The sequence below is a fragment of the Apodemus sylvaticus genome, chromosome 1, assembly GCF_947179515.1.
Source record: "Apodemus sylvaticus chromosome 1, mApoSyl1.1, whole genome shotgun sequence".
Lineage (NCBI taxonomy): Eukaryota > Metazoa > Chordata > Mammalia > Rodentia > Muridae > Apodemus > Apodemus sylvaticus.
Window position 1 is genome coordinate 29218962 of NC_067472.1, and position 15677 is coordinate 29234638.

Here is a 15677-nt window from a genome sequence, read left to right on the forward strand (position 1 = left end):
CACACCTCAGTCACCACACATTCGAGGTCCAACAATCCTCTCTACCAGACTTCTACTGTTTTGAGGAATCCAGTTCCTCAAATATAAAAATATTTAGATATATTTTTATCTCCAACAAAGAAATAACTTTTATTAGTTATTTAGTTATTTTAACAACAAAAAAAGCATACTTACAGATTGTATATCTTGTAATGGTTTTTATGCTTTGAATCCAAAAACCTTAAAACAAAACAAACAAAAAACCACCATTAACAAAAATGAGCTAACATTTCAAATTACATTAATACTGCACAGGACTAAAACATTTATTTACCCTAATCTCATATACTATTAATAATCCAAATACATATCCCTCATTCATTAATAACTATTACATTACACAGATTTATAGTCTTAAGTATAAAGAGCTGACTTTATCAAAAAATTGTTTTCATATCCATGTCTTCAGTCCAATAAATTACAATCATGTCTTGACAAAGTGATCTTAGCAAGATCCCAAGTGTACTCAGCTCACAGACATCCATGAAAATCATAAGCAATCATGTGCTCTAAAAAAAAAAAAAAGGGCTTAAAGCCGGGCAGTGGTGGCGCATGCCTTTAATCCCAGCACCTGGGAGGCAAAGGCAGGCAGATTTCTGAGTTCGAGGCCAGCCTGGTCTACAGAGTAAGTTCCAGGACAGCCAGGGCTACACAGAGAAACCCTGTCTCGAAAACAAATAAACACGTTTAAAATGTAGTCTTAACAGGAAAAAAAAAAAAGATATTTGAAAGGTACAGTAGCAATGTAATCCTGTACAAAGTTTATCAAGCATTTTTCATATGTATACTTTCTCTTGTCCCTGACAAACATCGCAGTGATAGAATTTACGTTTTATAGAGAAGGGAAGTAAATCTCAAAGAGATTATGAAGCTTGCCCAAGGTGAAAAGCTAGTAAACCTAAGAGTCAAACCAAGGACCACTCCTTCCAGTCAGATGTGAAACCAAACAGTAATTACAGGTGCCAAAGCACTTATTACATGCCAGGTATTATTTTAAGTACCTTATGTATGTAAATTTGTTTAACCTTCAGGCCTGTAACAGAAGACTCAGCAAGGTATAATGGTTAAGAATTAATTATGAGACAAAAGGAGAAAAGACAGTTTTATGTAGCCCAGGCTGGACCTGAATTCACTATGTGGTGTAGATAAACCTGAACTCCTGACCATTCTTCCTCCCTCCATCCCTGGAGTGCTGAGATCACAGGTCTATTTCACCAAACTGGGTTTATGCAGTACTGGCAATTAAACCTAGAGCCTCAGCAAAACATTCTGCCAACTTAAATACATCTCTAGGCCCAACATGAGTTTCCAAGATGACAGGATAAATAGCTAATAAAATTGACTTTAAAAAAAGGGGATAGGGGAGACTCAAATGCAGCCATATATATATATCTTTGCTATTTCTAAATGCCAAAGATATCACCAGATCCTAAAGTCAGAATGAAAAGTAGATAGCATAAAAACAAAATGACAAAGACACTGCTATAACGACACTAGCTTCTTAAAAACAATTATACAAAGTTTGATTTTCAGAAAAAAAATACTTTTAGCCTAGAATGCTCTATACAAGACAGACTATAAATCATGGGTGAGTATATAAAAAAGGCACTGGTTAGACAACAAGTCGTTTGTTTCCCATACACTATCTCAGATATTGAAAGTAGAAAATCATGAAAGATATTAGGTTCTGGGAACCAGGGAACCCACCTTGTAAAGGAAATGAGAATGTCAAGAAGGATAGTAAAGGAGTATCTCAGGCTGCACACACAGGAGGCAATTAGTTCAGAGTTGGGTAGATCAGGAAGACCCAGGAGTGGGAGAAACTGATGAGCACCAAATGTGCTCAATCACTGTGAGATTTACAGAGCAGAGAGTGTGTGTGTGTGTGTGTGTGTGTAAATTAAACCAAAAACATAGATCTCTTGGCCAAATAGTATAATTTCTAGTTGTGTTTTTATGAGAGCTCTATGTGTGCAAACATGTCTCCGAGTCTATGCGCGTCTTGTGCTTTTCTTGTTTGTTCGTTTTGTTCTATTCCAGTTTGCTTGCTTTTATTTTATCTTATTTTATTTTACTTTATTAGTTTTTAGATACCCGTTTTCTAATAAGAGACAGAAAGGGTGTAAATTTGTATGGGAGGAGAGGTGGGGTAAACTGGGAGGAGTTGGGAGAGGGGAAACCATAATTAGAATATATTGTATGAAACCAAATCTATTTTTTTTCAATTAAAGAAAGAAAGCCAAGCAGTATGACACAATACATTTGTGTCTCAGTCGAGTGCCCAAAGTGGGCACATCCTTGGAATACATTATAAACTTATAAGAAAAATACAGCAAATTAGGAACTTTACACCTTTTAACTTCTGAGGTTTTTTTTCTTTTTAAAAAAATCTTGCAATGATTGGTTAGTTCTCTTTTATAAATAATTATTAAAAGGAAACTACAACTCTGGAAATGTCAGGAAACAGGGAGAAAGTGTTCATATCATTCTAGAGCTTACATCAGACAAGGAAGGAAATACTGGCATAGTGAGATACGACACTGAACTGCAAAGCATTTCAAATGCTTCACCTAATCAACAATTTATGAATCTACAATCCAATCTAAAAGCAGACTACAGAGAGGATTTAGCTGTAAGTCCACGGGTACTATAAACTATTCTAATTTTTTTTAAACACAGGGAAATGTTATTTTTTAAAAGACAAAGCATGAAGTCATATTTTGATGATTCAGAGAGAGAGAGAGAGAAGCAAACCTACTAAGTGACATGGTGCAGGCATGTCACCACTACAGGCTCGGACACACAGCACACAAAACACAACTGGGTCTACAGAACTGAGTTTGAAGTCAGCTAGGGTTAGAATTAGACACTACCTCAAAACAGCAACATCAATCACAGTAACAAAGCTATAGACTTGGTAGGACTCTCCAGAATTCACTTTTGCAATGAACAAGTTATTCAAGGAAAAAAAAATTTAGCTGCAGAGAGCTCAAAAAGCTAGTTTTAAAAGTACATACATTTGTCATCAAAAAGGCAGAAGGAATGCTCATAGATGAATTAAGGACAGTAACAAAGTGGTGTATAAGAAGGAACACAAAAACAGTATCAACTAAAGGTCAGAGTGGAGCAACAGAACAAAAAGAAACTAGAATTCCATATGCTTGACTGATGTATAATGCTGGAAACAGGAAAAAGGCAGGGAGTCCTAAACTTTCACTTCTCTATTCTCTGTCCAAGAGAAAATTGCCTAGTCAGTAGTAGGAGATATAATAACAATTCCTCTGAAGTTAAATCTTTTCTAGTTGATAAATTAACCAAAGCTACTTCTTGATTATTTAAGAGCTTGCAATAGAAAATATAGTAATTATATACAATAAAAAAAGCAGAGTCAGCAATCAGTAATTCTAAGCAAAATATAACCCATCAATTTCTGTAGTCAATGCTTATCTGAATCTAAAGTCATAGAAGGAATTTATAAAGGCATTATAAAACTGTGTCTACAAAAGGAATCAAAGCAGTTTAAACAATCTAAAAGAAAATAAGTTGAAAAGATAGTCAGCACACATATAAACATCACATATGCACCCAATGCACAACTAGATTTATAAACAAAAGAAATTAACTGTCCAAAGCTTTCTAGACAGTCCTAGAGTGCTCAAACTTAAGTAAGATCTTTGGGGCTGGAGCAGTGGCTGAGTGGTTGGGGACACTGGTTGTTCTTCCACAGGACCTGGGTTTTATCCTTTGCACCTAACCCACATGGGGGCTCACAACTGCCTGTCACTCCAGTTTGAGGGGACCTGATGGCCTCTTTGGAGTTATTAAAAAGGAATGGGGCATTAACAAGATGGGTTGCTCAGAAGGCAAAAAAAAGGTAACTGTCACCAAACCTGTAGATGAGTTTGAACTCTAGGAACCATGCAGTAAAACGAAAAAATTATAAGTTGTCTTCTTCTTGGGGGGGGGGGGGGGAAAGGGGGTTCGAGACAGGGTTTCTCTGTGTAGCCCTGGCTATCCTGGAACTCACTCTGTAGACCAGGCTGGCCTTGAACTCAGAGATCCACTTATCTCTGCCTCCCAAATGCTGGGATTTTTTTTTATTGTTTGTTTTTTTGTTTTTTGGATTTGGTTTTTTTGAGACAGGGTTTCTTTGTGTAGCCCTGGCTGTACTGGAACTCACTCTGTAGACCAGGCTGGCCTAGAACTCAGAAATCCGCCTGCCTCTGCCTCCCAGAGTGCTGGGATTACATGCGTGTGCCACCACTGCCTGGCTATAAGTTGTCCTCTTGACCTCTGAAAGTGTGGCATGTCATGGCATACACACACTCCAACACACAAAAACAAATAAATAATTTTTTAAAAGAATTCCAGGACTAGGAAGGCACGTCGATCTAAGTTTAGGGCTCCAGAACCGACATAAAGAACAAAGCATGATGGCACACACTCGTAACCCCAACATCATCATGGCTACTACCAAGGCCACTGCTTTCCTCCACAACCGGACGGTAAGCTCCGGTCACTAAAGATACTGCTAACCGTGTCATTGAGCACAGAGAAATTGAGCTAACCAAGTAGAGGCTTCAGCACCATTGACTAGCATTTCATGGTGCTGGAAGGCACTTTGCACACTACTGAGGAGGAGAAAAGTAGTCACCAATATAACCCAGCTACAAACTCTGACCCACAACAGAGACTTGCGTGCTCACAGGCATATATATTGATCCAATACTGGCATAAATGTTATGGGAATGACCAACCACTTTTTAAAAATTGGATTTAAGACTCATTCCTTAAAATAGAACTCATGCATGCCACTGCTAAATCAACTAAAAATTTAAGTCATGAGCCTAGGGAAAAACCTATTACTACTACTATTAACAAAACAGCCTAGCCAGGTGGTGGTGGGGCACGCCTGTAATCCCAGCACTCTGGGAGGCAGAGACAGGTGGATTTCTGAGTTCGAGGCCAGCCTGGTCTACAGAGTGAGTTCCAAGACAGCCAGGGCTATACAGAAAAGCCCTGTCTCGAAAAAACCAAATTCAAAAAAACAAAAACAAAACAAAACAAAACAAAAAAAAACCAAACAGCCTGTCTTGGAAAAACAAACAAACAAAAAAAGAAACTGAACTATTCCTAACATACTGCTCTCCCCATAGATGAGAGCCTCACTCAGCCCTCCTCAGAGAATATTCTTTTTGCAGTAGATGATGATTAACAGATACACACAACTGAGGTTTGGTCTGTGGTACAAAACAGCAATGTTGAATTCTGTACTCAGATTTAGGTCTACAAATGAATTTCACATTTACCAGCCTTTGTTGTGCAAACCTTGCTCCTTAATTTAAAACTGTAGAGGTTTGGTCAGTAGTTTTGTATTGTAATGCTAAATACTGGCCCTGGTTGCCACAGGGACTAGGTGATCCTCACAACTCCAAGTGATGCTATGTGACCTTGCCCCGAAACTTATCCCTGACTGGTGAATGAAGATGCCTACAGCCTATAGCTGGACAGAAGAGATAGGTGAGGTTTGGGTTCCCAGGCTTGGGGTCTGAGGCACAAGATCAGGAAAGGGACAATGGAGAGAGGAGAAAATGCCGTGGGTAAGTGAGTCATGACAACATGGCTGCGAGAGCTGGCCAACTGGAGTTAAGATGGAGCCATGGCAGGCTATAATTCAGGGCTACCGAGAAGGAAGCAGATACTAATAGCTCAGAGGGTAGATACCTGCCCAGGTCTAGTGCTCATTAAGGCTTATTATAAATAATTATAAAAAGGGTTGTGTCTTTTATCTGGAAACTGAATGATCTAAGGCAGTAACCCCCACATGAAATTAAGCATATACATCAACACATCGTACAGATGGAAAGACTTTGGTGCACTCAGTACTAGGTGGGATGCATTTATCAAACCCCTCTCCTCAAGGTTCAGGGGTCTATTCTGAGGAAGAGGAAGAAAGATGGTAAGAGCTAGAGCCTCTAAGCAAACAGCATCTTCCAGGCACAAGGATGATACACAAACTCAGACTGTTTCGGCATGTACAAAATCTGCTCAGTCAAATCAAACAAAATCTCAGCACTAAATCCAAAGCAGACACAAAGCCCTGCCTCTAACCGAGAAATTATTTCCAGTTCATACCTACTGAGAAACAGAAAATCAGTTTCCTCCAACATATCAACTACACTCCAGTCAGCCAGCCCTCATACACAGGCGTAGTTGGCCAAAACAGAACAGACTCCATGTTTTTTAGTGCTTTTCTGTTTTGTTTTGTCACTTTTTGTCTTATTGGTTTTTGGCAATTTTCTTTTTTGCTTTTTGAGAAGGAAAAAGAAAAAGAACATGACATTTGGCGTAATGGGAGGTAGAAAAAGATCTGAGAGGAGTTGGAGAAGGGGAAAGAATATGATCAAATATATGAAAAAATCTTAATAAAAATTTAAATTAAACAATTCACTAGTACATACTTGTAACTGCAGCCATAGCTGAAAAGTACAGTAAGTGGGATAAAAATAAATAACCAATTACCTTTTGATTAGATTTAGGGTCTGTTCCATAAGATATGGAACTCATATCTAATATCGTTAAAATGAGGCCAAAAGGGAAAACCTATAGATATTACTGTGCTAGGTGGACACAGCAACAGAATGATTCCTAATGACTGTTGCTAAACCAATAGATAGTGCACGACTCGACCCTCATCCGAGAAGCTTCTTGTAGATGGCAGTTAGTACGACCTGCAAAGAAAAACTTCAAAGTGCTCAGTCCTAAATGATTCTGTATCACACCCTTCCCTTCAAGGCTCAGGGATCTATGTGGAAGAGGGGGCAGAAAGATTGTAAGAGCCAGAGGTGAGAGGTGACTTCAAGGAGACAGTACTTTCCAGACACAACAAGGCAGATGGACATATGAACTCACAGCAACCCTAACAGCATACACAAGACCTGTGAAAGCACAAGCCAAGCAAAAAAAAGTGATGACCAAAGTCCTATCCCTAGCTGAAGAGCTACTGGCATTTCCTACCAGGAGAGGGAAAGTCAATTTTCTTTACTGGTGTAAACCACACTCCACATTGGTAGGAGTTGGCCAAAACTAACTGGACCTAATTGGAGAAGGGGAAAGGGGATGGGGGTGGGGGGCACCAGACACAACAAAGTTGCATGGATAGGGAGACTGAGGATGGATGATCTGGAAGGAATTAGGGTAGGAGGATAAATATTAAAATATAGAAACCAATTACTGAAGAAAAGTAAAGAGATTAATCAACCTGTGGACACCATCAACTGGACTAACTTGAGGGTTCCAAAAAAATAATTATGTGCAGAAGCAGAATCAAAACTTCTCAAATTTGATAAAAGATAGAATATAAAGAACTTCTGGCTCAATGAACCACAAGTCTCAAAAACTCAGAGACTAAGATCACAATCAAACCATCAAAAGACAAAGACAGGTTGGGGGTTTATCTCATTTGATAAGAGAGTTGTCTAACACAAACAGAGCTCTGGGAATCTGTTCCCAGCTCGGACATAAAACTTTCATGGTGGTGCACTCCTGAAATCACAGCAATAGCCAAGTGGAAGCAGGAGGATCAATGCCAAATCCTTGCATATATAAGAGCACTCCATGCCAGCCTATACTAAGCAAGACCCTCTCCTTAAAAAGACCCACAGTCTCAAATGCAGAGAGAAGCAACTTGTCACAAGGGAGTCTTGGTATCAGCAGATTTTTTTCCCCTCAGAAATCTTGAAGAACAGGAAGTAAGAAAATAACACTTAAGTAAGTAAAGTCCTAGAAGATAAAAAAAAATATATCCAGCAAAACTGACCTTCAAAAATGAGAAATAAATTGAAAAATTCCCAGAGAAACAAAAGTTACGAAAACTTTAAAAAAAAATGCTATAGATAGTTCTTCAAGTGGAAATGAGAGAGAACATCCACAGCACTAAAGTATAACAAAGAATGTAATGTATCCTCAGATGATACATTACACTCTATACACTCCTGCAGTATGGTTGCCTGAAACTTTGGACAGCCCCAAATGTATGTACATTTTCTCTATACATATTTATCAATGAAGTTGAATAAACTAGGCAAGGTAAAACATTAACAACAGTAATATTAAAATATAACAACTTTAATGCTATAATACAATGAAAGTTATCACAGCAAGAAGCATGGCAGTATCCAGGTAGGCATGGTGCTGGAGAAGGAGCACAGAGTTCTATATTTTCATCCAAAGGAAGCCAGGAGCAGACTGTCCTCAGGCAGCTAAGAGAGGGTCTCAAAGCCTAACTCCACGGTGACACACTTCCCTCAACAAAGCCACACCTCCTAATAGTACCACTCCCTGGACTAAGCATATTCCTTGGTCATGTCTTTTCACAGCAGCAGAAACCTAGCTAAGACACAGTCCTTAATGGAGAAATGGTAACTCAACAATTTGTTTAGTGCCAAAGGTTGGGCATTACACAACCTTAGTTGATCCATCACACAGGAATGCTGAGTTCAGTTTTGACAACTCTTTCAGCTTTTAAAAATAAGCTAGAAATAGGTTTTTGCCTGAGGCTTTCTAATTTGTAAATATAGTCTAGATTTGTCCAAGCATTCCTAGACTTTGTCCTTTGATATACATACAGGAAAAGCACAGATATTAAGAAAGCAGCTTTGAGTAATGCACAGTGGTAAAATTCCTGGTAATGACTATGAGGTCAACCTCCAAAACTGCAAGTTCAAGACTGGCCTTAGCTCCATAATGAGACCTTGACCTAAATACAGAAACAAAAAAGAAAAAGGTCAACTTTGGCATCTCTCAGCTTTCAGCTTCTTGCTACTTCAGAGCTGTGGCAACTGAAGAGTCTAATTTCTTTTAAGGTACTCATTTTAGTGAAACAGGAATTAGATTCAGTCTACAAATTTAGTAAGATGATATATACAAGCTTGTTACACAATAGTTAACAGATATAAATAATAAATAAATAAATGTACAGAAAACAGTACTAGCCCACTATTAAATAGCAAAGCTAGTATGTGTCCATAACATGACTACTGTCTAACACACTAACTCTCCCCTGAGCAGGACAGCCAGCACAGGAGGGTAGGCAGGAGCTTTCAGGGGAGATAAAAAGGTTCTGGAATTTAGTGTCAGTAGTGACTGCATCACCTCTGACTATACTGTGAAAATACTAAATCTCACTCAAATGACAGTTCAAAACAGTGACTGTTATGTCAACTCGCTTTTTTTTTTTTAATGGAAAAGAGGAAGGCAAAATGAGGAAAGGAGCAAAAAATGTTAAATGGAAAAACAGAGGTAATATTCTTTCCTATTCATTATTTTATTATTATTATTATTATTCCCTATTCATTATTTAATGGGCCTCTGAATAATACATTTTCAATTTTATTTTTAATTGATAGTCAATAATGATGCTAGAATAACAAATATTTGCAATGTTTCTTCAGAAAGAAAGAAATATATGCTAGTAACCAAGAAACATAGACTCTTGAACCTGTAACTGGTTTACATGGTTTTACAAGACAGTAATAGTTTTTTGTTAAATCATTATGTCAAAAAACTGAGCTCTAATCGTTTCCTAATAAAAACTATAGACAAACTGGGCTTGGTGAACATGCTTGTCTGCCCATAGGTGGAAGTGTAATATCATAAATGCAAAACCAGCCTAGACTCTACAGAAGTCAGCCTGGGTCATATAGCATGCCGCGACCTCAAAACGCATCAAACTTAGAAAACAATATTGTACACATAACTCTTTCTCATTTTCAACATTTTCCAAATTGAGCTCCATAAACACTGTCTAGGAAGATGAGAGAGTTAGCAAATTATGACAGGAAACCAAGAGAAACCATAAAAGGTGGGGAAAGACACACCAGGTGGCACTGTACTAAATATTTTGTGTAAAAAGTAGTATTGCCTCTGTTGCATCTACATTTTCCTGAGTCATTGGGGCAGAAGAGATCACAAGGTAAGCTCCGTAAACATACTATGCACCAGTGTATTCAAGACTGCTTAGATTTAGCCGAGCAGTGGTGGCGCACGCCTTTAATCCCAGCACTTGGGAGGCAGAGGAAGGCGGATTTCTGAGTTTGAGGCCAGTCTGGTCTACAAAGTGAGTTCCAGGACAGCAAGGGCTACACACAGAAACCATGTCTCAAAACAAACAAACAAACAAACAACAAAAAAAAGCAAAGAGTAATAATATATCAGAACAGAACATGATTTTGTATCACCCCCTCTTAGTTGCAAAAAATAAAGAGGAAAAAAAAGGAAGCAGTTAAGAGGAAGAAGAAGAAAGCCAGCCCTGTGGAAGCCTGGCAGAGTCCTGCGCTGCCTCCTCAGCTCACTCCTTAGACTAAGCAAATCATCTGTAAGTAGAAAGCTAAGTTCCAACTCTCTGTCCCTCCATTTCCATTCTTTATAGGAATCCCAGATCTCAAATGGAGAAGCTATATCTTTTTCTCAAATTGTGTAGATCTCAACTATGAGATTTTACTTATCATAGCACACTATATTTTCTAAATCTTTCTGCATAGGACAATTTAAACATGAAGATATTTGCAATTTAAGTTTACCTCACTCCAGGTAATGCTATAGTATAATAGCAAAGATTAAGTTTTATATAATATTTCTTGTTTGGGGGAAATATAAGAAAAAATATAAAATTTTAAAATATCTTTTGGACACCCTACTATACAAAGCAAAGAAAGACTAACTGCAAAAAAAGTTTTTTATTAATAAAAAAAGCAAAGATGTTACAGTTTCAATCTGAAGTCCCCTTCCCAGCCTGGTTGAGGAGCCTTTTGGAAGTGAAATCTGGCTGACAGAAATCAGTCACTACCGGTAGATTACCTGAAGATTTCTCTGGTGCCTGCTTCCTTCTACAACCACGAAGAGTTACTGCTAAACACTCCTTTCACCATGAACTCTGCTCCAAACGCAGGATGCCATGAGTGGAGGGCTGGAGTGCCCCTGCCCTCCCTCCTCAACCACCATAGCCAGAAATCCTTCTCAAACAATGAGGCAAACAAAATCTCTCTCACATTACCTGCTTCTTCCAAGCTATCTGATGATATGAAAATGAAATACTTGTACTGAGATGTTATCAACTTTAAAGCAAAAGGAAGCACTCACTATTGATTAAAATTAGTATCATCAATATAGTGTGAATAAATTGAAGTAATTGGTTATTTAGATATTGGACACAAATGTTCTTTGGAGAAGTCAATCCTAAAGGGCATTTTATTTCATTATTTGTGGGGGCTAATGATGTTTTTGATCCCAGTACTCAGAGGCAGAGGCAGGCAGAAGCCTATGAGTACAGAGCAAGACAGGTCTATATAAGGACTTCCAGGCTAGCCAAGGCAACTTATGTGGTTCAGACCCTATCTTAAAAAACAAAACAAACAAAACAACAACAACAACAACAACAACAACAACAACAACAACAAAATCACACAAAAAAGTTATTTGTAGTCACTTTAGTTTGTAGGAAAAAGTGTATCTTCTTTTCTAGGCACCATTCAGCCTTTACTATAAAAGAGGGTGGGCAACTGGTAAACAGAAGCTATTCAGGCCTTAATTGTCATCTATCTTAACAAAACAAAAAAAACACAGGACAGTTTTATACTCAGATGATTCTTCATGCTTCTATGCTAAAAACAGTACAGAAAGAAGCTAAAAGGACAACAAGCTAAATAATACAGATAGGAAATTTCTTTTAAAAAAAAAATCTAAGAAAACACCTAAGGTTAAATTAAAAAACTAGATAAAGCTAGATAGAATTAATTTCAGTCTTAGTTACTAATTATAAAATCAAAGGGCAAATCTCTTAATTTGCAAGCATAAGTATAGGAATCACAAAACCAGAAGACTCAAGACCAAACTAACTTTACAACACGACATATTTTTGGCTAAGTTACTGTAGTGTAAGGTCTAATGACCAGGGGTAAAGGTCTAGAAACTGGAATTGTAACCTGAAAGATAATCTAATCGCCTTCACTAAGTAATTCATACTTAACAAAAACCAATATAAAATTAGGATGCCAGATTTGTCAAAAGAACAATACATGGCCAGAAAATATCCCCTCTACTCAAAGAAAGTACTTGTACCCCTTTTCAAAACAGCTGAATATGGTTTGGTTAAGTTGGTCCTTGGCTGAATATAAAATTGATGTGAAATAGTGTATCTTATGAGGCATTAACATAAAAGACACAAACAATTCTGCACCAAAGCAGAAAATAATTATCTGGTAATCTGTATCTGGCCAAATGGCCACTTACCATACTCTACAATGTTCAATTAAAAAATTTCCTCTCTTTTTTTCGGTGGCCTATTTCATTTTCTCTGATCATCACTGGCTATCCAAGCTGAGTACCCTTCCACTGGGATCTACCTAATGTACTTCCCTATGTTAAAGGCTTTTAAACAGTGACCTCCGACAGGATAACCTAAAGTTTAATGGAAACTACAAAGCAGTAAGGGGTTTGGTGCTTGTTTTGGTAGACTTTTACAGATGGTGAAATTTAAACCTAAACAAAACATAAATAATACTATAATAAATTATCTAAACGAGCACAATTTAATGCAGTAAAAATTAACCACTTAGAAAACTGACTACTAGTTCATCTAAAGGCATAAAAATCATGCAGTACCACAAAAGCATCCTACATCTGCAAGACACTCTGTAAGTTACAAAGTACTCTTCCACCTATTTAAATCTGCATAATCACAAGAGTTAAAAGTCCCAGGAAAGATACTCACTTATGAGTAAAAATAATCCAGAGTTTTAACTTTTAAATTCATTAAAGTACTTCAGAACCAGCATAGCAAATATAGCAAGACTCAGTATTAATGAATTGTTGAAATACAATTCATTATTGTTGAAATACAATAATTTACAACAAAATTTAATGCTCATTTACTCATATAATTGCATTTTTATTCTGAAATTAGAATTTTTAAGTGGGCCTTCAGAAACACTTTTCTGAAGCCTGGCGGTGGTGGTGCACACCTGTAATCCCAGCACTCTGGGAGGCAGAGGCAGGCGGATTTCTGAGTTCGAGGCCAGCCTGGTCTACAGAGTGAGTTCCAGGACAGCCAGGGCTATACAGAGAAACCCTGTCTCGAAAAAACCAAATCCAAAAAAACCAAGAAAAAAAAGAAACACTTTTCTGAACTAAGTGACAATTACACTTGGAAATTTTGTAAAATTATGAAACTCTGCTTTTAGTCTTTTGAATGTCCAATAAGTCCCTCCATAATCAATATATCGAACACTACTACAGGGATACATAAAACACATCAGTCATCCATGCCTCAGTGTGAATAACTAAACAAACCTACTCAAGCAAGTCCTAACCCAAATATAAAATCAAAACCTTGTACTATAATAGAAGCCAGAGACTAGCCTGGTAAGAGGCATCTTATGGAATACAAAAAAAAAAAAAAATTCATATATATAACTTCAGAACCAGTACTGTATATATATATATATATATATATATATATATATATATAGAGAGAGAGAGAGAGAGAGAGAGAGAGAGAGAGAGAGAGAGTGAGTCAGTTTTTATCCAGTGAGTTGCATCCAGCTGAGAACTATCAGATGCTTTAGGTTAAAACTTTCAGAGTGGGGCTGGAGAGATGGCTCAGTGGTTAAGAGTATGGACTGCACTTCCAAAGGTCCTGAGTTCAAATCCCAGCAACCACATGGTGGCTAAATGAGATCTGATGCCCTCTTCTGGGGTGTCTGAAGACATCTACAGTGTATTTACATATAATAAATAAATCTTTTAAAAAAAAAAAACTTTCAGAGTATTACCAAAGCAAAACAATGTTAACATCATAATGCAAATACTGTTCTATGTTTTTGGAATCTTTTCTAAATAAAACACATCAATATAATTTATTAATACATGAAATAGAAAATCAAGAATGCTTACCTTACTACATCATCGATATTGTTTCTGTATACACCTTCAAGTCTTTCTGCAGGAAATCCCATAGCAATAATATTTGGATAAATATCTGAATTATAAAGTTAAGGAAATACCTAGAATATACAATGACATAACTATGCATGCATTTGGAAACATTAGCTTTTCACACTATAGATATAATTATAAAAGGTTGTCAAATGTACTTGTTTGCTCCTTGAGCTATATAACCTGGACAGTCACTCACCATCCTTAGACTTACAGCATACAGTAACTCAGTCAGCAGTGGTAACATCATCCTTGACACGGGTGACATCATAATACTCGGCTGAGGCTGAAGCCTAGATGCTTTCTTCTCTTCAATGTAATTAATACTAGGTATGTCCATTAGTTTCAATTGTTTTACAAACCAGTTAACATAAAAACCCACCTCTATATTCAGGAAGAATTTATTTCCAATTAACTAAAAATCTACACTTCCATGAATCTTGTCCATTTTTCTAGCTCCCATTTGTTCTGGGGCTCCATCAATTCTCTCTCATATCATAACAACCTACAAGACTTTCACATCAACTATACCAAGTTGCCTCATTTAAAACAACCACTAAAGATCTCTGCCTACATATTCTGGATACATTTGCCTTCTACATATAACTCAGTAATCGATCTCCAAGCCCCTGAGTCTTTGGCCATAGATACTACAAAGGTAAAGCATCATCTGTGATGGCCAAGTATCTTTAACACCAACTCACAAAGCCTTTGGGTAAAACTGTTAACTTACAGGAATAATATAAATGGACAGGCTAAATAATATCATGCAAGAATAAATGAGACAAATTAAAAAAGTCTGTAGGACACGACCAGGCAAAACTTCAGCAAGTCAAGTTACAGCTTTAAGGTTCCTAATGTCTTAAGTACATGTATAGGCACACATAGACATACTATTTTCTGCACCAGGAACAAATTTTCTCACTGTAAGAAGACATAAATTCATCTCAACCAAAGAAGAATTAGAAAAGTTCCAAATAAAATGATTATCACTTAAATGTCACAAACATTACCTGCGGTCTATTATTCTAAATTAAGAAAAGGGTCACATCTAAAAGTATAGCTCTTTTTTAATTATTAAAATGTACTGGTTAATTATATTCAGTAATGGGGTTGGGAAGAGCAAGCAAAGAGGTTTAACCAAGACAGGAGCAATACAACTTCTGAGTTGTTTTACTGTATAGCCCTGGCTGTCCTGGAACTCACTCTGTAGACCAGGCTGGCCTCAAACTCAGAAATCACCTGCCTCTGCCTCCCAGAGTGCTGGGATTAAAGGCGTGTGCCACCACTGCCCAGCTTTAAAGTGTTTTTGTTTTTGTTTTTAAGAGCACATGATTGCTTATGATTTTCATGGAAGTCTGTGAGCTGGTACACTTGGGAACTGCTAATATTGCTTTTTCAAGCAAGCCATGAGGGATCTGTGGAAGTATGTAGAAGGCATCACCAAGTGAGTCCTATGCTGGATAGCGCTCACAGGAGCACTGCCATACACTGGTGACAGAAGAAAACACAGGAGAGATGACCCAGCAGTTAAACATCCTTGCTGCTCTTGCAGAAAGAGCATCGGGTTTGGTTCCCTGCACCCATATCAAAGTGAATACCAGACGTGCATATGAGGAAGAGACATTTACAGGCATAACACTTAT

General features: G+C 37.5%; 1 protein-coding gene across 1 annotated transcript in view; it reads right to left on the reverse strand.

The window, feature by feature from the left end:
- The window catches only part of Pten (phosphatase and tensin homolog), a gene marked incomplete at its 5' end in the record, with an annotated part of 60994 nt that overhangs the window by 30499 nt on the left and 14818 nt on the right, over positions 1-15677 (reverse strand). Inside the window, 2 exons of the mRNA XM_052172352.1 lie at positions 175-219; positions 13990-14074. Of these exons, the coding sequence (XP_052028312.1) occupies positions 175-219; positions 13990-14074 (130 nt within the window). The remainder of the gene's footprint in view (positions 1-174; positions 220-13989; positions 14075-15677) is intronic.